This window comes from Trematomus bernacchii, unplaced genomic scaffold (genome assembly GCF_902827165.1).
Source record: "Trematomus bernacchii unplaced genomic scaffold, fTreBer1.1, whole genome shotgun sequence".
In the NCBI taxonomy this organism is placed as follows: Eukaryota; Metazoa; Chordata; class Actinopteri; order Perciformes; family Nototheniidae; genus Trematomus; species Trematomus bernacchii.
In genome coordinates this window covers 14,062,168-14,083,345 of record NW_022987739.1, presented here as the reverse complement: position 1 = coordinate 14,083,345, position 21,178 = coordinate 14,062,168, and the positions used below count along the sequence as shown (strand labels likewise).

At 40.5% G+C, this 21,178-nt stretch overlaps 2 protein-coding genes across 6 annotated transcripts in view; both read left to right on the top strand.

The window, feature by feature from the left end:
* Positions 1 to 378: 378 nt before the first annotated feature.
* On the top strand, positions 379 to 3,852 carry zgc:101100 (uncharacterized protein LOC445169 homolog). Its single transcript, XM_034147722.1, has 4 exons — positions 379 to 498; positions 1,015 to 1,190; positions 2,005 to 2,180; positions 2,955 to 3,852. Exons 2-4 carry the CDS (start codon positions 1,022 to 1,024, stop codon positions 3,459 to 3,461), a joined length of 852 nt encoding a protein of 283 aa, XP_034003613.1. The 5' UTR covers positions 379 to 498; positions 1,015 to 1,021; the 3' UTR covers positions 3,462 to 3,852.
* A 1,696-nt stretch (positions 3,853 to 5,548) lies between these two features.
* csnk1g2b (casein kinase 1, gamma 2b) overlaps positions 5,549 to 21,178 on the top strand; it is a 37,250-nt gene continuing 21,620 nt past the window's right edge. For 4 of the 5 annotated variants that reach the window (XM_034146853.1, XM_034146851.1, XM_034146855.1 and 1 more), the window contains exons 1-2: positions 5,549 to 5,732; positions 8,994 to 9,786. In XM_034146853.1, coding sequence (XP_034002744.1) covers positions 9,559 to 9,786 — 228 coding nt within the window. In that variant the 5' untranslated portion in view covers positions 5,549 to 5,732; positions 8,994 to 9,558. Of the gene's footprint in view, positions 5,733 to 5,878; positions 5,984 to 8,993; positions 9,787 to 21,178 lie in introns of those variants that run through there. The other variant, XM_034146852.1, reaches the window with a different exon arrangement.

The window sequence follows — 21,178 nt, the reverse complement described above, 5'->3', positions numbered from 1 at the left end:
CAAACCCTCAGAGAAACCCCCACCGAGGGGAGACTGTCAAAACCAGCGGCCTGAGAGAAAGGGGCTGAGAAGCAGAGCACAATCAAAGGCTGTTATTTTAATCTGTCCTGCCTCGGAGATTAGCCCACCACATTGTTTTAATTGTTTTAACGGGAGGGAATGAAACGCTCGCTTATAGGGGGATCCTTGGCATAAATCTCTCAAGTTCAATAGTTTCAAAAACTTGAGCTCCTCGCAACCCCCCTCTCTTCCCTCATCCCACCTAATCCCGGCTAATACCTTTCTTTCTATTGGCTAATGGCTGAGGGGAGCCTGGGTAAATGCGTCTTAAATAGTCGTGGGTGAGAATGGTTTGGGAGAAATAGATCCGTACCACGACAAAGAGCGCTGCTGTGTGAGGATTTAAGGCCCAAACTGGACTAGGAGAAACTGGACTACACAGCTCACCGGGTCCAGACCTCTGTGCGTAAAGGCGCACCTGCACCGTCCGGAGCTCAGGTAAACAGCACAGGCAACAACACACCGAAAACGTTTCCAAATATGTTTTATAATTTAAAAAGATATCTGAAAGAAGGGTCTCGAATTCATGATGTCAAATGTATCCGATTTTAAGTTGAAATATGTGGATTCAAAATGCTGCCTCTCCTCATATAGCTTGCATAATATGTGTCAAATTGGCTGATCTTGTGAAAGAGTAAATCCGTAAGACATATGATAATAATCACATTTCATATTTAACTTAATGTTTTGAATCTCGAGTTTGACAAAATCACACGAACAGCCGCTTAAGAAAAAGTAAAGGAAGATGAAGAATAGATCATTACATTTTAGGGGGAAATAAACATAATGTTGGTCCCCCTATAATAACTTTATTTTCTTCATTTTCATTTTGCAGTTATTGCTCCATACACTTAGCAGATCATTATTGTAATGAACACGTTTTAATGACTTCTTCTGTATATTAAGATGCTGATGAACTCTTCAGTCGGTTAAATAAGTATTCCTGTTCCTCAGATTTAAAATGAACTCCTTGAATTTCTGCGGGACGTCCAGCGGTGGAGGCATGTTTCCTCTCCACGGTGTGAACTCCATGCTGTTCGACCTGCGCCACCAGATGGCGGAACAGTACCGCGTGTACTCTGCCGCGAGCCCCGCGGTGCACACCCTGTCTGTGGCCGAGAGACTGGCAGGTGGGTCTTCGTAACTCTGCAACACTTTAAAGGACTGAACACTTGAACATAAATGTTAGTTAACAGTTTAAAACACATGTTCTCTTTCCTAGAATTATGTTGTATATGCACATAACTTATGTATACAGAGTGATGTGGTGAAAGAGGGTTCATGGTCAAATTGATGATCACAATATAAACAATTGATTATAACACATTGAATCATATTATTAAATTATCAATAGTTTGCATTAACTATGCAAGGCAAGTTTATTTAAATAGCACCTTTCAACACAAGGCAATTCAAAGTGCTTTACAAAAATGAAAGACAAAAGACAAATATACTTTTCTTAAGTAAAATGTTGAGATACTTGACTTACTGTAAGTATAAATATGTTGTGCTAATGATACATTTCAGTGGCATAACTGATACTTTTTGTCATTACATTTATTTGAGGACTTAATTACTTGACTATTTTTGGATAATAACACAAAATATGATTTTAAAAGATGAACTATAAGAAAATTAGAGTTATTCAAACCTTAACCTGCAACATCCAAGGGATGAACACATAAATGTAAACCTTCTTCCACCACTGTTCATTGTTAGAATCCATCAAATACAATGTCCAGCCTATAAAATAAGCTACTGTTATTCAATTTTTCAGCATATAAAAGTCAATAAAAATCATGTCAAACTTCCCTGATTTCAAAGAAAAACAACATGCAAGTGTGGGGAAAATATGAATTCACTTCCCTATGATAGTGTTTTTGGAGAGGACTTGCTGCTGAGTGACTCTGGTGATAACCTTGTGTTTCTCTCTGTCCCGCCCAGAGCTTATTCTGGAGGCTCGGTATGGAAACCAGCAGAAGCAGCGCCGCAGCCGCACAGCCTTCACAGTGTCGCAGCTGCAGGCTCTGGAGAAAGCCTTCCAGCAGACACAGTACCCCGACGTGAGCATGAGGGAGAGACTGGCTGTCTGCATCAACCTGCCGGAGGCTCGCATTCAGGTGAACACACACTCCCCCAACACACCTGACTGGAGACCTGCTGAATAATGCACATTTGTTTGAATCTGGGACACAGTAATAAAAGGCTGCACTTACCATTTGATATTGATATTAAAGTGTAATTCTAATGGGGAAAACAACTGGGAGGTTATCAATAAACACTCATTTCAAGGAATGATACAGTAGCACATTTGTACATAATTGAAGTGGTGACAATTACATAAAGTACACATGTATTTGTATTCTATTTCTACTCTAATGGCAATTACAATTCACTACATATGTAAAAAGAAAGCTTGTTACGACTACAAGTTATAGGGTAATACATGATGATGTATTATTATAGATTAAGCCATAAAGGAATTAAAACACCCTTTAGCAGCAACACTAAAGAGATAAACACATTTCTGCATCAATATTTCTAATCCAATAATATTCTAAAATAGGCCATTTTACACGAGTACTTTGTTTTCCTTATCTTACACAATTTCTCATGTGGTAACAAATGTATGAAAGCTGACAGTGAAAGGTTGCTCAAAAGCATTAAAACCATGTTATTTCTGGCTCCCTTTTAAGTTTCCATGGAATTATTTAGTTTTTGTGTCTTAACTTTTATCTTCTCTACATTTCTAGATGTTCACATTTTAAGTCAGTCTTCTAAAGTTTGTTTCTTTTGAATGTGTAAAGGTGTTAAGCATTTTAGACCTACCTTGTGTATGAAGTGTGCCATAAACATACATTTACCGTGGCTGTTTTACTCTCTCTCTTGTCCAGGTGTGGTTCAAGAACAGGAGGGCAAAACACCGTAAAGGTCAGAGGTGCTCCCCGCTCTCCAGAGACCACAGTGTGGAGGAGGCGCCACACCGCAGCACAGGGGGACAGGAGGAAGAGAGGACCGGAGACAAACAGGACATTTCCACATCACACACTGACAGAGACAATCATCCTCTTCATCGCTGTCCTCCTCCTCCTCCTCCTCATGTGGATAAAAGCAGGGATATTTGTCCGCCTCGCACACATTCAGACTCTGATGTTTCACGGTGCTCCCTCCGCCTTCACTCCCCCCCACTCTTCCCCTTCAGGGAGTGCTACAGCCAGCCTCCTCACCAGCCCCTTGTAGGAGTGCTGTCCACGGAGCTGGCCCTCCCCCCGGTGTTCTGGCCCATCTTACAGCACAGCTCTGCCCTCGGGGTCCATCCGCCCTCTGTTACTAAAAACTGTAGCCTCTCCCTTCAGACTGCGTGCTCCACTAAAGCTCCTCATCCTCACCTGGGGCTGTAAATGTAGACCTGTTCACCTCCAGCCCGACATCTCTGCTCCTGCGTGGGGAGAGACACGGTGGAGAAGCACTTACTTTACTGTAAACCTGACAGAATATCAATTTTAATTTAGAGTGTTATTTTATCTGTTTAAAGGGAATACATCTGTACAGTCACATATTTCCAAGTCTTATTTAAGTCTGTTTTTATTAAAATCAACAGGTTGGTTGCAACTGATGCGAATTTGCATCAACAAGACTGTTCTTTATTCATCACAAGCAGCATGAACATCCCATTTAAAGATATTTGCCACCTTCAGTATTATTTAGCTGGTTACACCGGCAGTTATAATCCTTTTTAAAGCATTTCAGAAAAGTTCCCCATTGTAATTAGGCACAGAAACATACAAATGTGAAATAAAGTTATTTGTACATGAATTCTCTGGGGGTTCATTTGTGTTTTTGGTTTAGCAGCACTGACAAAATGATGGGTTTTACTAAATTAACATATTTGACTGCATATTTACTAGACTGCAATTTGTATCAACATTAGGATTTCAACCACTTTGCAAAGCTCAAATATGAGGCCTGATCTTCTTTTGGATATAAATAAATGTTTTAATTTGTGAGCATTGACAACATCGAGCAGTTTATATTGTCACATTTTACATGAAGTTTGATGTGTAGCCCAAAGCACTACATTTGGTTTTGTCAAAAATGTCACTTTGGTAAGGGTGAGATCTCCAGTTTGCACATAAATAAACTCCAATATTTGTTGAATGAATCTGGTTAAAATTATGCATCAGAATTCCAGATGTGGGTCCTATGCCAGCATGACATTATTTGCAGTTGTACAAATACAATTGTATTCAAAATATGACAAAGTAGGTACTGAATGAAATTACAGCAGAAGTAACATGAATTAAGTATTGACTTAGACTTAAATCAAGTACTGTAGTTAAATGCAATTTAACTACTGCAATTTAACTTGTTACTTGATTATTTCCATTTTATACTAGTTATACTATTATATCTAGATATCTGTAGGTATGAGTTATTTTGCAGATTGAGATTAATACTACATAATTAAATCAACAAATAAAATATAACTTAACATTAAAGATTAAGATAACACTTTATTAATGCCCAGGGGGTCAATTCACCAGTAGTTAAAAATGATCCAACCCTTTACAAGTTACAACATTAAAGTAATATTAATGGAATATATTATAAATATATATACTCTGTTTAGTGAGTAGGCTACATTTACTTGTGGTACTTTATTTAAGTTTATCTTGATGTCAATAGCTTTACTTAAAAAAATGAATGGATAACTTTTATGTGCAAAATTGTATTTCTACACACTGTGGTATTGCCACTTTAAATATAAGATATGAGTAAATGTTCTAGCCCTTTGACCACTGGTCAACATTTGTATACACCTGTAGCAAAAACATGTTTGACAAGCACTACATTCAGGACAATATACTCCCTTTATTTTAGTCATATTAGCAGATTTAAATTATACCAATTTAGATGTGTGGTGTGAGTCTTTTCACACCATCCGAGGTAGAGGAAGTACTCAAATCTTGTACTCAAGTCAAAGCAGAAATACCAAAGTGTAGGAATATTCTGTTACAAGTGAAAGTAATGTATTCAAAATGTTACTATTGTAAAAGTACAAATACTTAAGTGTTGGCATCTAAATATACTAAAGTAGCCTACCAAAAGTAAAAGTACTGAATATGCAGATTAGCCCAAAATCATATATATATATATATATATATATATATATATTATATGTTTTGGTTATAATTATTGATACTTTTATCAAGCTGGTAAAGGTGGAACACATTTGAATGACTTTATTCACTGCTGGGTACCTTTGAATTGTAGTATAAGTAAAGTAGCATAACATGAAAATACTCAAGTAAAGTACAAGTACCTCAACAGTTTACTTAATTGTTTGATCAAATGTACTTAGTTACTTTCACCAGCGCACACCATTGTATATTCAGTTGACCAGCTCACAGCAGCTAATCAATGAGCTACTCACGCCTGATGTTTTGCTTTATTCACCAAACCAGTTGCGTCAGTTTTTCAGCGTACCGCGGTGGTGTGAGCTGTGAGCCGGCGTGACGCTGTGCCTGCCTGGGTATCGGGCAGCGGAGGGAGGCTTAAAGAGACAACAGCAAAATCATAGCAACTTGAGAGGCTAGAGAAACGAAATGAGAAGGATACCCACACACCATGAACCATGACTTCGAATGCCTTCTGGTAGCTGACATGTAAAGGTAACACGCTTTCCTTTAGCGACATAAATGTGTTGTTGTTTTTTCAAGACACCGTCCCGCCGTTCGTTAGCGTTCTTGCTAATGTTTCAGTGGCTAGCTTGCTAAATGGCTAGCTAGAAAGCTAAACGGTAAGAGATCCGGGCTGCCGATGGTGTGCAGTCGGTTGTTCTGGATTAAGGAGTTGCCCGGCAGGCAATGGTCAGGGTAATACTTACAGCTGGGAGCTGAACCAAAAATACCAATACTCTCAGGTGAAACAACTAACCCTCTTATCATACAATCTGTGGCATTAAGTAGTTGCGACGTTGTTATTTCTCAGTTAATAAGCGTTTACTAACTGACCATGTTAATGTAGCACAGCGAATGTCAATCAATGAATATTTTATGATCGTTCCTGCTTCGACTTGTTCCCTTTGCATCAGTTTGCTTACGGTTAGCTAGTTTGTGTTTGAAAAGGTAAAGTGTTGTTAACAGATTAGCCGATGGTACATCGTTTTTATTAGGCGTTGGGCCAAGAAGAACGGTGTTTGTGGTAGGTGCTAGCTCGGTTAGCTTATCACTGCTAATGTGACATTTCGATTAAGCGTCAACGATAGAATAAACGTCTACTCAAGGAGAATGTGCCGATAGTGTTGTTTTATGTAGCTACCATAAGTATACGTTTAAACGGAAGCAAGCGATTGAACGATATCAAGCTAACTGAAGCTTGCTAACTTCAGAGTATCTGGCCTTGTCCGTCGTACCAGCTATGTTAACTTAACCCTTCTCAACACACCCATTGACGGATTTTAGGAGTGAATTCGTTTTTTAAGACCTCATCTCATAATAGAAAACTAACATAGGGCTTTAGAGAGAAAACGGCTGTATTTAAACTGACGTTACGCGCTAAATGACAGCTGCCAACCCCGACGTTATTCGGTTAGCTACTAGTAGCATTAATATAAGCTCAAAGGGCAGATCTTCTGTACACGGAAATGAAAATGTATCAACCAAGACTTGTCTATAACAGCTTTAATGGCTGTTCGATTTATATTTATAACGTTTGAATTCGTCTTGTGTCGTGTTATTACAAGCTAACTGCATCGACTACAACGTTCATGGCAAGATAATGTGAGAAACGAACCGATCTCGTTTGGTGAGGCATTATTCACAGGTTTTCTGTCAGTTAGTTGATGTGACATCCCAAAACTAAGAACATAAAACATCTCACCATGTTAAAAATAACATTGTATCTATATCAAACAGCTGACAGGAAAAACAATACTCAACTTCCTGAAATCAGCCAGATACATGTTTCGCTATGGTGGCCCACATTTCTAGACTGAGACAGTGAACTATTTCATTTTTTCAAGGGCCATCACTATTCTTTCTTATATTAACACTTTATCATACTTGTTTTAAAAGCATTGAATTGTTTTTTGGGTCATCTTGACAAATCAGGTGCTTGTCTTAGTGCATTTCAGTTGTTGTGATCATTTCCAAATCTTGTGACCAGGTAGGCTAGTTTCTTCCTATTTCTACAGTAAGTATCGCCATGCGTCATGCTTCATGCTTCAAGGAAGACATGACAGTGTAATGATTGACCTCATACTTGGTTTATAAATGTGTGTGTTTTTTTCAGGCTGACTGCAGTAGTGAAAGAGTACAGACATACTCAACGTCTCAGTGTATTTGTAATCGTTGTGTCATTCTTTATGAACTCGTACCTAGGGAATGATCTTCTTAGCACCTGCCAAATAAAGGGGAAATGTTGGCTGTGGCAGGGAACAAAATAGGTCACCTGCCACCATGTCAAATAGGTTTTTCCTTTTTATATTTAGAACTTAAAGAGTAAGTCTAATTTAAGGCAGGGATGAAGGTTTTATAAGGATATATTAAATTGTTCTCCTGTCTGGCACCACTGATTCAGTGTTTACATAGATGTCAGAAGTTGCTGACGAAAGGTAGAATGTTTTCTACGCAGGAAATGAAATGACTCCCGCCCGTGTTCACTAAACGTCAGACATTGGTACCTATTTTTTATTCTTTTTTATTTTATTTATGTAGTTTTGCCTTCTCATTAAAAAAGCCAACTCTCAAATTCTATCACAGATAAACATCAGAAAACTATAACTCCAATGTTTTGAATACCTATTTATTATCATAAACCAGTGCTAAATCATCTCATATTACTGTATGTTTGACCTGTGATGGCTATTTTAGTCTTTAGTCTTTCAGTTACAGCATTGCTAACTGTAGACCAGACTGTATCCAAATCCTTCCAATAATATGCTTCCCAATGATGCAAATGTTATGATGAGATGGGGCATTACAGCAGTCATTGATCCGTGTAAGTGCCTTTCCATAAGAAAGAGTAGCTGCCCAGTACTAGTGCTTGCATTACCTGCTCCACCAAACGTCTTAGATCATGGACATAGGGGAGTTAGGAGAGCAGCTCTGGACAGATATGTCTGCATGTGATTGTTAGCGAAAAGCTGCACAGAGAAGGTCAAGTTACACTGCTAATGAAAACTGAAATGATGGTTTGATTGATGTTGTTTGTGCCCTGCATTGCTCCTACAATAGTGTATGGCTTAGAATCATATCCTGTTACTTTCTTGACCTTTATTTGTTTTAGTAAGTAGGACATTTTGGAGCTTTGCAAAAGCTTTTGAGGATTGTGCCTGAAACTTGGCTCAGGTGTTTCAATTAATTTACACTTTAGTCTTGCTTACAAGAGTTTCACTGATAGGCTCTGTGTCTTGGGCATTACAAAAATTAGATGATTTATTTTCCTCTCATACCTGAGGTCCACTGTGGAATATTTCTGCTCCTATTGATTGCTTTATTGAATTAACCTTGTGCCGGTCTGAAGCAAGATCTAATTTCAGCTGTAGTAAGGAACAGCCATAGTAGACATACATTGATCTTCAAGTCAAAGGTTAAAGTTTTATTATATATATATTGTTTATGTCCACATGGCCAGAAGTATTATGAGAGCAAATAATGGTTTGAGTTTTGGCTTTTTTTTTTACAATCTCCAGATTATGCTTATATACGGTTTGACTTTTTGTCATGAATCTAGAAGGGGATAGCTACAGGACAGAATATATTGTCTGAAGTGAGTAAATATATAGAACATCTTTTAAGTCAATTAATATAAAAAATACATTTTAAGAAAAAGTAATGATAGAGTTTATTTGGAGTGTATTTTATGATCTTTGTTGTAGTAACAGGCTATACAGAGTACTAACTGATATCTCTTTGTTTTTGCTTTTTCAGATATCCAGCTATCATCAGACCCATCAGTTACCGGTCTTTCCTCCAGCTGTTTTCTCTGCCTCTGGGTTGCCTTGTCTGCTGTGGCCCTGCATCATGGAGAGCGTCCACTGTGTCACTGAAGGCTGACCAGAAGGAATGAGGCACTCTAGGAGATGTTCCCAAGTGTCCTTGTGGATGCAGTAGCTGGGTTTCGGAGTGCTTTTTTATGACTAGAATTGTATGTGCATCTGTGGGCACATCCTAGGACAACCTGCCTATTCTTCAGGCAGGGACATGCTACTCTGAGACTGGAGCTGGAGAAACACACAAGGAAGGAACCCCTCTGCTAAACAAGGAACCCAAAGAAAAAAGGGAAGCACTCAGCAGAAGACCCGACTGATAGACACTTCAGCTCATTGAAGTGTCCTCTGAATCATTGCACATTTTAACAGCAACACCTTTCCTCTGTCCTGTGAGAGTTTGTCTCCCTCCCCCTCCCTAAAGCGTCCTCTGTCGTTGTTATTGGAGTTTCTATGGTTTGCATGGCTGGAGAATAACCGTGGAGAGGCCAGGGTATCACAAGCTTATGGATTTTGAAAAGAGAGGGGGCAAGGGAGAGACAGAGGAAGGGAAAAAGATGTCTAAGACAACAGGCAGCAGGACTGGACATGGGGGCCGAAGTTCAGGGACCAATTCTGGAGTTCTTATGGTTGGCCCGAACTTCCGTGTGGGTAAAAAAATCGGCTGCGGGAACTTTGGAGAGCTGCGGTTGGGAAAAAATCTCTATACTAACGAATATGTCGCCATCAAATTGGTAAGTGCATCCTCAGGGTTGGTGAACCAACAGAAATGTCTACGAGCTTTCACTTCCATGTATGCACCACAAAACTGTTCTGGGACATCTCCAATGTCAGTCTTCATCCTGTATTCTGTATTAAGACTACTACTTGCTTCTTATTTTTATTTTCTAGCAGTCAAAGGTTCATTTAAATGTGCAGCAGACTCTTGTGCAGTTGACTCTTTGACCTAAGAGAGCCAGACACAGGAAGTATAAAGGAACTGTCCCCTCCTCCCACAGCTAGGCCCCATGGGCTGTTAATGAGTCAACCATTCTCTGCTTGTGTTTATCAAAGCGGTGAGGAAGACTTGACTATTAGACTTGGATAATATCTTAAACCATATCTTGAGCGGTGTGTGTGTGTGTGTGTGTGTGTGTGTGTGTGTGTGTATATAAAAAAAAAAAAGGAATATAAAAAAAATAGGACAAACTGAAAGTAAAACATTTTCAGCCTTAACAATTTGTGTCATTCAAGAGGTAAACAAATGTTGTAAGACTTTTACTATTTGTAAAATATAATCAATATTCTTTGTAAGCCAACATTTAAAATGTGTATCTACCTAATACTATACTACAATTCCCTCAGTCAGAGGAGTTGATTTTAATTCTTGTGGAAGCTCTCCTTCTAATAAGCTCACTCCAGGCCCCATGTGCAATCAATAATTTACTGCGTGTTTTTGTTTTGTCGGCATGAATCCCTTTTTTTTCCCAAAGCCACTGTTTTAAATAGCATTTAAACAGGCTGCAAAAAACCACATGAAATGTCAGGGCCTGTTTGCTTTTTGGATTCTAGGCCAGCAGGTGACTGCTCAGCCATTTCCTCTACATCAACTTTCCTCTATGCATCTTTTCTCAGCTATAAATGTGTTGCCACTTGTAGTAGCTCTTTGATCACTGGCAGCTTTTTTTCCTCTCTGGTAATGCCTTGATGTAAGCAAGGCCTAACTCAAACTCCAGTTAAGTAGTCCTACTGGAGCTGATGGGTGGGCTTGGCGTCATCTCCACCACATCGTATCTCCAGCGAGGTCATTATCTCTGAACGGGCATCCACTGAAGGCTTTGCTAACCACGTAGAAGGCAGAGGTTAGCAAACAGCTGTAATTGCAGTTCTCCTCTCCTCTGAAATCTCTGGTTGTGCTGGCTGCTCCCCCCCCCCCCCCCCCTTGCCTGTGAACCCTCCCATCTGTTTGGGTATTTTTAACCCCATGGTGTCCAGCTATATATGGATCTGGCATTGGGGCAGTAACACTCCTCCATAGATCTTCTGGCCCACTGGACCCAGCATTTATCATCTTGGCTTTATCAGCATGTATATTGGTTCAAGGTTTTTATTTTGTCATACGAACATAGCTACAGTGTAGTTATGACAATGAAAATCTTAGGTCACAGGCTCCTCCAACAGTGCAACACAATAAAACAGGTAAACAGAAACATATAGTGCAAGTAAATAGTAAATACAAAAATAAATATAGTTTAAAAAGTGCAATAAGAGTCTATATACAAGTTATTGGAATATGATATATTAGATAAATAGATAAAACATTTCTAAATAGCAGCCAGATGAATGTTATGGATGTTGTTTCAACAGTTCAGGTGTTTAACCGTCTTATGGCCTGTAGGATGAAACTGTCCCTGAGTCTGGTGGTTTTAGTCCTGATGCTGCGGTAACTCCTGCCAGACGGCAGCAGACAGAACAGTTTGTTGCTGGGGTGATGGGGGGTCTTTTATAATTCTGAGGGCCTTCTTCCTGAGCCGCTGGGAGTAAAGGTCCTCCATGGATGGCAGCTCCGTCCTGGTGATGTTCTGTGCAGTTTTCACCACCCTCTGTAAAGCCTTACGGTTGAGGGTGGTGCAGCTGACGTACCAGGCCGTGATGCAGCCAGTCAGGATACTCTCTATGGTGCACCTGTAGAAGTTGCAGAGTATCCTGGAGTCCATGTTGAACCTCCTTAGCCTGCGGAGGAAGAAGAGCCGCTGTCAAGCTTTTTTGGTGATGGTGGTAGTGTGAAGAGTCCATGTCAGGTCCTCAGTAGGGATGTCCCGATCCGATCACGTGATCGGGGATCGGAGCCGATCACGTGATTTTCAAAAGATCGGAATCGGGAGAAAAAAATCGGGGATCGGGAATTTTTTTTAAATTTTTTTTTTTATATAAAATATTTTTATTATTTCATTTAATGTTACAAAACAAAAATGACCATGTTCACGTCTTAAAGTCATCCTGAGGCCTTAGTTTTGGTTTAAAATTACACAACATCATGTATGTGTTGCTTCTTTTGGGCTTGTTTTCATAGACCTGGTTGCTTATTTCTCTCAAATCTGGCAACAGAGTGGGCAGGGCGCAGTGTCTAATAGTAGCAGTAAGCTAACAACAGGCTACGTTCAGCTGGTGACTCGGGAGTCGGGACAGAGAAAATGTCAGGAGTTTGGAAGTATTATAAAATTGAAAGCGAAGGCAGTGTAACAGCCAGATGCAATGTTTGCAAGGCGGAGGTTCCACGTGGTGGAAAGAACAGAGCTACGTTCAACACGACCAATCTAATACGCCACCTGAGAAACAAACACCAACAACAACACAACGAGTACACAGCGGCCACTCAGGTAACGGCACTGAAACAACCGACACTTTCAGAGACTTTTAAAAGGAAAGAGAAACTGCCCCAGAACAGTGAAAGGCCAAAGAAATAACAGCCAAGATAGCTGAATTCATCGCGTTGGATGACCAGCCGTTATCTGTGGTGGAGAACGTGGGGTTTAAGGGACAACTTGAATGCTTTTCTCCTTTTTTTTCTCTTAATGCATTGCATAAAGATCGGATCGGGAAAAATCGGTATCGGCAGATTGTCAAAATCAAATGATCGGAATCGGATCGGGAGCAAAAAAAGGTGATCGGGACATCCCTAGTCCTCAGTGATGTGGACACAGAGGAACCTGAAGCTGCTGACTCTCTCTACCGTAGTCCCATTGATGGCGATGGGGGTGTGTCCCTCTCTCTGCTGCTTCCTGTAATCCACAATCAGCTCCTTGGTTTTGCTGACGTTGAGATGGAGGTTGTTATCTTGGCACCAAGATGTCAGGTTTTTGACCTCCTCTCTGTACGCCGTCTCGTAGCCGTCTGTGATCTGGCCGATGACGGTCGTGTCGTCAGCAAACTTCACGATGGTGTTGGAGCTGTGTGTGGCCACGCAGTCGTGTGTGAACAGGGAGTAGAGGAGAGGGCTGAGCACGCAGCCTTGAGGGGCTCCGGTGCTGAGGATCAGGGTGGAGGATGTGATGTTTCCCACCCGCACTGCCTTGCGTCTGCCCGTCAGGAAGTTCAGGATCCAGTCACAGAGGGCACTGTTGAGCCGAGGTCTCTGAGCTTGATGACCAGCTTGGAGGGCACAATGCTGTTGAAGGCTGAACTGTAATCAATGAACAGCATTCTCACATATGTGTTCCTCTGGTCCAGGTGTGAGAGGGCAGTGTGGATGGTGAGGGCTATGGCGTTAGAGGAAGTAGTGTGCTAATGGTGTTAAAGCACAACATTGCCAGGCTATTAGTGGGGCCCGATTGTGAGGCTTCTGGGTTTATATATGATTTTGAAGACTCATTTTAGATAGTGATTCATGTTTTGTTTGTATAATAATTGTATTTTCTGCAATGATGACTCTAATTGCTCTCCACAATAGCTTTCTCTTTGAGGCTTACAGATCCAACACAAACTAAACAAATTGGCCTCTTATTATTAAAGTAGTTTTCAGCCATAGCAACAGTGTTTTTATGCCTATCATGGAGCTTCTCCCTTGTCAATTCTCAGACTAACCCAGACTCTCACACAGTTTCTGTCTCTGCCAGCTCCCGGGGCTTACCCAGTGAATGTCGCTGCCTGTCCAGTAGGGCTAAAGGCACGGACACACCAGGCCGATTATCGGTGTTTGTGGGCGTCAGGCCGACGATGAGCGTCGACACGCCCTACTCAGATTGGTGTGTCCCGCACCGTCGGGTCTTTTCAGCCGTGCCGACGCCTTTTTGGCCGTAAACTGTTGAATCGGCGGGCAGTCGGCCAAAGGCACTCGGCAAAAGAAATCACTCTGATTGGCTGTTCAGCTAGCGAATCAGTGCATGAGAAGCGAAACGGAAGTGAGGGACCCAAACAAACTATTAAGAAGGCAAATCTGAGATTTCATTTAACTCCAGCTCTCGACACAGGTTTGGGAAAGCCCCATGAGCTTCTCGTTGTAGAGTGAAAATGGAACGCACACGCTATTTGTTGTTTGTTTATATCACGCAGTCTGTTCTTCTTCTCTCGGTTATCACGCAGTCTGTCTTCCGGTTGTTGCCTCTTTTGAATGACACACTACCGCCGCCTACTGGTAAGGAGAGTTATTGCCACTCACGCATGCGCAGTTCGTACGTGCTTCTTGGCCGTCGGCTGAAGTCTTTGCGGTGTGTTCCAGTGCGACACATGGCCAAAACGCAGAGACGCGAGGCGACGCAACAGTCGGGGTTCGTCTGTGTCAGTTCTTTGTTGTCAGATTGGTGTGTCCGGGCCTTAAGGGCTTGTGTTCTGTCAGAGGGTGTTTCAGAGCTCTTCCTTATGGACTGACACAAATAACAGCCCTTATATCTATGAGCACTTGCTAACACATGCTCAACATGAGTGGTTTCCCCTCTGTTGTCTTTCTGTCACTTTAGCTGCTCACTTATAGATATCATCTAAAGTCATTTTTGGCAATGAATATGCAATATGAAAAAACCTTGTTGTTGGTTGCTGATGTTTTTCTTTATAAAGTGCGGTTTCATCTTAATTGGATAAAAATAAAGGCAATATTATGAGTATAGCATATTAGGGCTTAATAAATAAATAGTTTGATCATCATTAATCTGTTGATTATTTATCACATTTTATGAATCCATTTAATTCAAATCTAGGTTTATTTTATGAAAAGAGAAATTCTTACATTTGACAAGCTGGATCCTGTTAGTTAGTTTTTGTTGAGTGGTAACTTCATACATTTTTGTTTACTTATCATTTTGGCTGTATCACAGATATTATTATATGCTATACACTATTATTTCCCTACCCTTTAAATGAAGGAGATTTCTTAAATGATCGACTGTTGGCCCAAATGAGCCTATAAGGAAGTATGTGAATTATTGCACTGTGACTGGTTGAATAAAGTGTTGTCTACCAGGAAACCAATAAGGAAGCTTTGTTTAGATAGCAATGTGTGATTTGTGATCTGGCTGGTTTAAAGTAGTTTAATCTCTTTTTGTTGCAGCGTAATAAATTGTAGTTGCCCGCCCCTGCAGGACAGCACATAGTGATTATTCAGTGTTGAGCTGGGGCCTTTATGTGCTGAGTGTACTAACTTGCAAAGTCGGGTATGTGGGAGTGCCTGCCTGCACCTGGGACAAAGGTGAATGCCAGTGTCACCCTGCTCCACCACGTGATAGCAGAGACGGAGACGTATGGCAGGCCAGTGTGCACAAGATTCTCTGTCAGTGGATCTGGAACTGCTGTGAATGCGGCTGCAAAAAGCAAGAGAGAAGGGGGAAACTGCTGAGTGCTGAAAGGTCGTCTTTGTTAGTGGACCTTGTCGACACACAGTGGTTCAGTCTTTGGTTCAGCTGGATGCTTTCTCACACTGACAAACGCTTGTGTGATGGAGGCAGGACCATATAGCCACTGCTGTAAGTACACTGCAGGCTTTACTCCCAGGGGAGATCCCAGTGCCTTAAAGAAACAGCAGCATATAATACCAGCTTTCTGTCATGGCCTACTGTAGAAACTAGCACCCATCAGGCTCATTTAAAGGGTAAAGGGACACCATTGATACACTCCCCTGGCATGGTGACATAACTGTCCACTAAGAAAGTAACCATCCTTTCTTTTTTCCCTAAAATGTATTTCACACACTGGGTCATATTTTTGTATTTGACTTATAGTGTTTCTCTCTCTGCCATTATCCCGACTTGAGGAGACTTTCTTTATCAAGGTCATCAGGCCCGCCTGACCCATCATTGTTTCAGCCCTGGGTGCAGGACACGTGCACTGCCCACACCTATCTACTCTTTGAGCCAATCAGTTTTCGCTGACATTTCCCCCAGTCTACTTTGCAAATCAGCTCGTACTTTATTAAGTCACTTTTCATGTATTTGGTCATCCATTGACAGATAGTAGGTGCCTGTGAGGCATGCCGCTTGTAAAGCTGGTATTATCAGTAATAAGTAATAAAACTGTTGGAGGCCTTTTTGTGGTGACAAACACTTTCAACAATGACAAGTGGCTGTAATATCTGCCCAACACATGAGCAGTGTAATAGGTGATTGCTATAGTGTTGGGACTTATTGTACAGCTCAGCGCGCTTCTCATCGCCCAGAGAGAGGGGGCTGATAATGGAGACGCCATGTAGGGAGACAACACAGTAAACACAGAGACTTACTGTGCATTGTGTTCCAGCTGTGTACATTGTACAGTGTTTGACCCTATGTTGGGCCTGCTTGTTCAAAGCACAGATGATTTTTAGACCTCATATTGAAATTGCCCTTTGCCTCCAAAAAATATGCTGGTAGTCAATGATTCCTAATTTAAGCCTGTGAACTTAATGGCTTAGGCTGAAATGACGTAAAGTGTTGCCTTTGGACTTTATCAGATGAAGCTAATTAAGGTTAATTCCATGAGTTGGCCAAAACACAAAATTAAACAGCTGGTTGTTATCTGACTGGTAAAGACATTAACTTAGATAAAGAATCACCATTCTGTATTTCAAAAGATACAAGACTGTTTGTTCTGTTTTGAAAAATAAGACTGATAAGGGTGCTATCTCGGAAAATTATCTAGCTAAGTGCATCATGTAAGTTGGCAACCTAATTGGATAGCTAGGTTTTTGTGTGAATAACAAATAAATAACCAGAATCTCAGTTTCACTCCTTAAAGCTGCACTTAGTAATATTTGTATAGGTGCATCAGGTCAAATGAAAGTTTGTAACATGAGAGGCGTCACCCATATTGATACACCCACAGACAATAATCGCCTGACTCTGCAGTTCCCTTCAGTTCTACAAGTGTTGGGTTTACCATCTGAAAATGTACTCTTTCACCAATGTGGTTCAGCTCGGCAACAAACTTGGTTGTTTCTAGCTCAAAAGAAAAAGCCATGACAAAAGACCAAAATAGAGCTTTAATGAGACAACATATTGGGTTTCCAATGCTTTGCAGATTCCTAACTACAAATGAATGCCAATATCCGTTTGCGCGATGTGTAAGCAAATAACATGTTATCATTTAAAACATGACCTTTTTTTAAATGCAATATGTCAACAATTTTGTGTTGTTCAGCTTGTGGTGAGATTCTGCTTCAAAGTAAACGCAAAAAAAACGAATGATGCCTTTTTATAAAATGTTGTGTATTGCTTCCAAATAGGACCTACATATACTGTATGTATAGTGAAGGGTGGAAAGTCAATAATGCAGAGGCACAGGAGTAAGGTGTTTTTATTCAAGTTAAGGTGCTCTCTGTGCTGGTCAGTCGTGATACTTGTTCTGCTGTCTCCTGTCCGCCACCCACTGAAGCATGATAAGCAACTCTGGTTGCAGTCTAGCTCAGCAGCTTACACCAGCTCGCCATGAGGCAGTTGTCAAAGAACTGTGAAGGCACAAAAGCTCTATCAGCATGTTTGGCTGGAATTAAAGTGACATTTTGACGATTTAAGTTCTTCCCTTTCCTGCTAAGGCTCACCAGAGAGCATGCCAGGCAGACTGTATGAATACATCCTTGGATGTCAACAGCATGTAAAAGCCTACCTTCATTCAACTAGCTAATCCTCTAAAGAACCAGTAGCTTGCAGCAACACAGTAAATTCACACAGATGCATTGTTGCTTTAAGTTTGATTTAGTATCAGTCGTAAAACCTTTACAGGAGTGCATTGCTGACTTCTGAGTAGCAACAAGTTACAGTGTTTTATGTAGAAAAACAAAAGTGAAAGTGCGACTGTACAAAAACATAGGTTTGAATATGGTGTAGGGTGTGTGCCAGCAGTGAGTGCTGTGTAATTGTACCGTGTGAGTGTACATCCTCGTTGATAGCATAGCACGTCTCATTTTCCATTTTAGGGTTTTTTTAAGATACGCTCAAACTGTATTCTTGTGTTTACTAAATGATATGTTCAAGGCTATAGCAATAGTTAACCAAGTTTCTCACAATTTCTTCATTGTGATTATGGTATGACTGAGTTAACACTGCACTTTCCTGTCTTAGCTTTCTTTAAAGCATCATAATTAAAGTAGGAAACCAAAATAACCCAACCAGAATCAGATGATGGTAATTTGAAAAGAGCAGAAGCCAAATTGACCACATGTCTATTTTTAAAAGTTTGCTTAGCAAGACAAAAAGGCAAAGTTTGGGATGTGTTTGACAGGATATGCAGTGCACACAAAGAGAGATTGGAAGCTGATGGTTTCTACTGTTGTGTTTCCTAGTTTAGCATATGAAAAATAACTCCTTATCCTACTATTTAGTGACTGCACCGTGTTATCACTTCTAAATATGTCAGTACCCATAGGAAACATTTATATTGGGTATAGGCTCAAAGTTAAACAAATAAGGAAGTACACAATACAATGCATTGTACTTATGCCACGCCTCACTCCTCTATTAAATGACAAAGGAGACTTGCCTCTTGGGTTCACTTGAGTGGAACTCCCTGGTCACATTATAGGCTTTGTTTGCCTTCCTCTGAACACGTGCTGTAAAAGAACCAGCATTACCCAACATAACAAATGTGGGTTATTGAAAGCTGTTTGAAAAATGGACAGATGCTTTACAGCTTCCTGAGTCAAAAACTATTTCCATTATATACAATCTGAACGCTTACTGTTTTTTTACATTCACACCAATTTTGAGAAGTACATGGCAGCTCTCTGAAAATCGCCCAAGGCCTGAAAATGATACTGAGGTCTGTGGAAGCCGTTTTTAGTGTTGCCCATAAGATAGGTTTATACATGGTTAGCTGTACCACACCTCTCCTACAACAAACGTGGTTTCAATGTGTGAGACCACGTCACATTGAGTGAGCCTAGGTCAAAGGTCACGGTTACCCCACTCTAGTCAACTTCTCTCTAACATACAATTGGTGTCTAATTCTGTCTGATATCAAGCATTGCCAGATTATGGTTTTTGAGGGGCAGTTTATGGCTCCATCTGGGTGTGTTAAATCTGAGCTGAAACGGGAGAAGTGCTGGATACCGGCCAGCTGTTGCTTTCTGACACCACTCGCTCCTTAACACCACCTCCCAAACATAGACACCTCCAATCATAAAGAGATACACACACACACACCTCTCAATCTTCTCCATTTGTTTTAGCCTCACAGTTAGCAGTTAGAATCATTGATACTTCTATGGAGGCTGCTGAGTAGAGATGCACTATGTTGACATTTGAGTTGTGCTGTCTAAGATGAGGGGAGTCATATGCCAGTTGCATATTGTGAAATGGTTTACTGGGTGTCAGGCAAAGGTCACGGTCTATTCTGGGCCTTATGCATAATGCTGGCTCTGTTCCCCTGAACATGGCACACACATAGACATATGCATGGACACGTTGAATGTCACACTGGCTTTACAGTTGATAAACAACACAGATGGTTTTTTTATGCGTTACATTACATAATCGCAGCTGTCTGCTTTACTCCAAGCTTATACAATGTTTTAAATGCAGGATTTTGTTTGTCTGGTAAAAAGGAAGTCTCTTTGTATTTCACCACAACTTGTCTCTATAGTACAACCTTGCAACAGAATTATGAAATAAATCATTTTAGAATGTTGGCATATTGGTGAAGTCCCATCAGTAGACCGTTAGCTGTAAGGTAACTACTTGTGTTTTCAATATGTAGCATGGTGATTTTTTTCTTGACTACAGATTATTCGTTTGGTTCTAAAATGTCAGAACAAGGTTAAAAAACTAAAATGATTCCGTTTACTATATACACTACGAAAGAAGATAAAGGAAAGAAAAAAAACTAATCCCATTTGCGAAGCTGTAACCAGTGTATTTATAAAATGTTCGCTTTAAAATTGTTAATATTATTAATCTTTTATGAAACTGTGATTATCTTTCTTTTTTTTTATCATTATTTTGGAGTGATCATTAGAACTGCCCTTTTTGTTTTATCTGTGATAAGTTGTGGTTAAAGACCCCAACAAACAAGAGTGAAGACGGCAGCAAAATACACTTATTTTTTGGGTCACAAGATGAATAATTAGGACTACAGAAATCAACAAAATTAAGTGCTTGGATTTTTTTTCACAGCATTGTTTTGTGTCCACAATATCACATTTTGTTGACATTTCGACATTTGTATACATTTTAAGTTTTGACTGAAAGCTGAATCTTTACAAAAACATGTTTTTTCAGTCGCGGTCCACTCTTGCTTTTATCATTGATAGTTTTCCCGTTCCTCCCTTCATTTGGTGGTCATTACTCCATCCTATTACTGAGGTCAAATGTGATCTTTCTCAGCTGTGTTGGAGCAGAGATCAGATTTAGCCCAGATGACATCATATGCAGAGTTGGTTAATCCCAGTAAGAGGACTCTGTGTGGGGCTGATGGCTCGCTCCATCCACGTAACTGTACTGAGGCTACCACAGGTTAAAACACAGAAACCACCACCTAATCCGTCATGACGTAATCATATATTGGTACAGGCTTCAGTGTTTCACTCTAAGAGAGATCCTTGAAATGGCATGTAACATTTCATCTCACACCCGTCCACAGGCTGCTGTAATTACAAGATTTGATCCCACTAAGGCAGTGTTGGCTCGTAGCACTGATATCGACAAATCTCTAAGCTTTTTAGCTGTGAGCAGCAGATAGTGTAGGTCAGTATATGCGCTCATGTCCAACTTCCCTGCAATCCTCGTTGAGATTTCACAGGGAAGCCAGCCAATGAGGGTGGCTGTAGAAATGGTGGTATCTGATTGGTTGTTGTGGTCCTACATTGTAACATGTGAGGCGGTCTGTTTACATGCACGTATAGGATTAAAAATGCCAGGAACTACAATTCTGGTAGCATGTAGGCTTACTTTTCTATATATATGCTGATGAAGTAAGTGGCAGTAAAGCATATAATCAATCGGACAAAACTATTTACATAAAGGCGAAACCGATGAGATCATGTAGCAATCATATTTCTCCAAATACTTTCTCCAAATACATTACAACATAATTGTAGTATGTAACAGCTGAGGTGGGTTAGCAGAAGGGAAGGGCACTTCTAGTTTGCAGGTCAGCTGCCCTCGACACAGGACAGCACACTTGGCAGAAAGCTGCTCTCTGCATGGCACCATGACATCTTTGTAAAAATAATTCACACTTACATGTTTA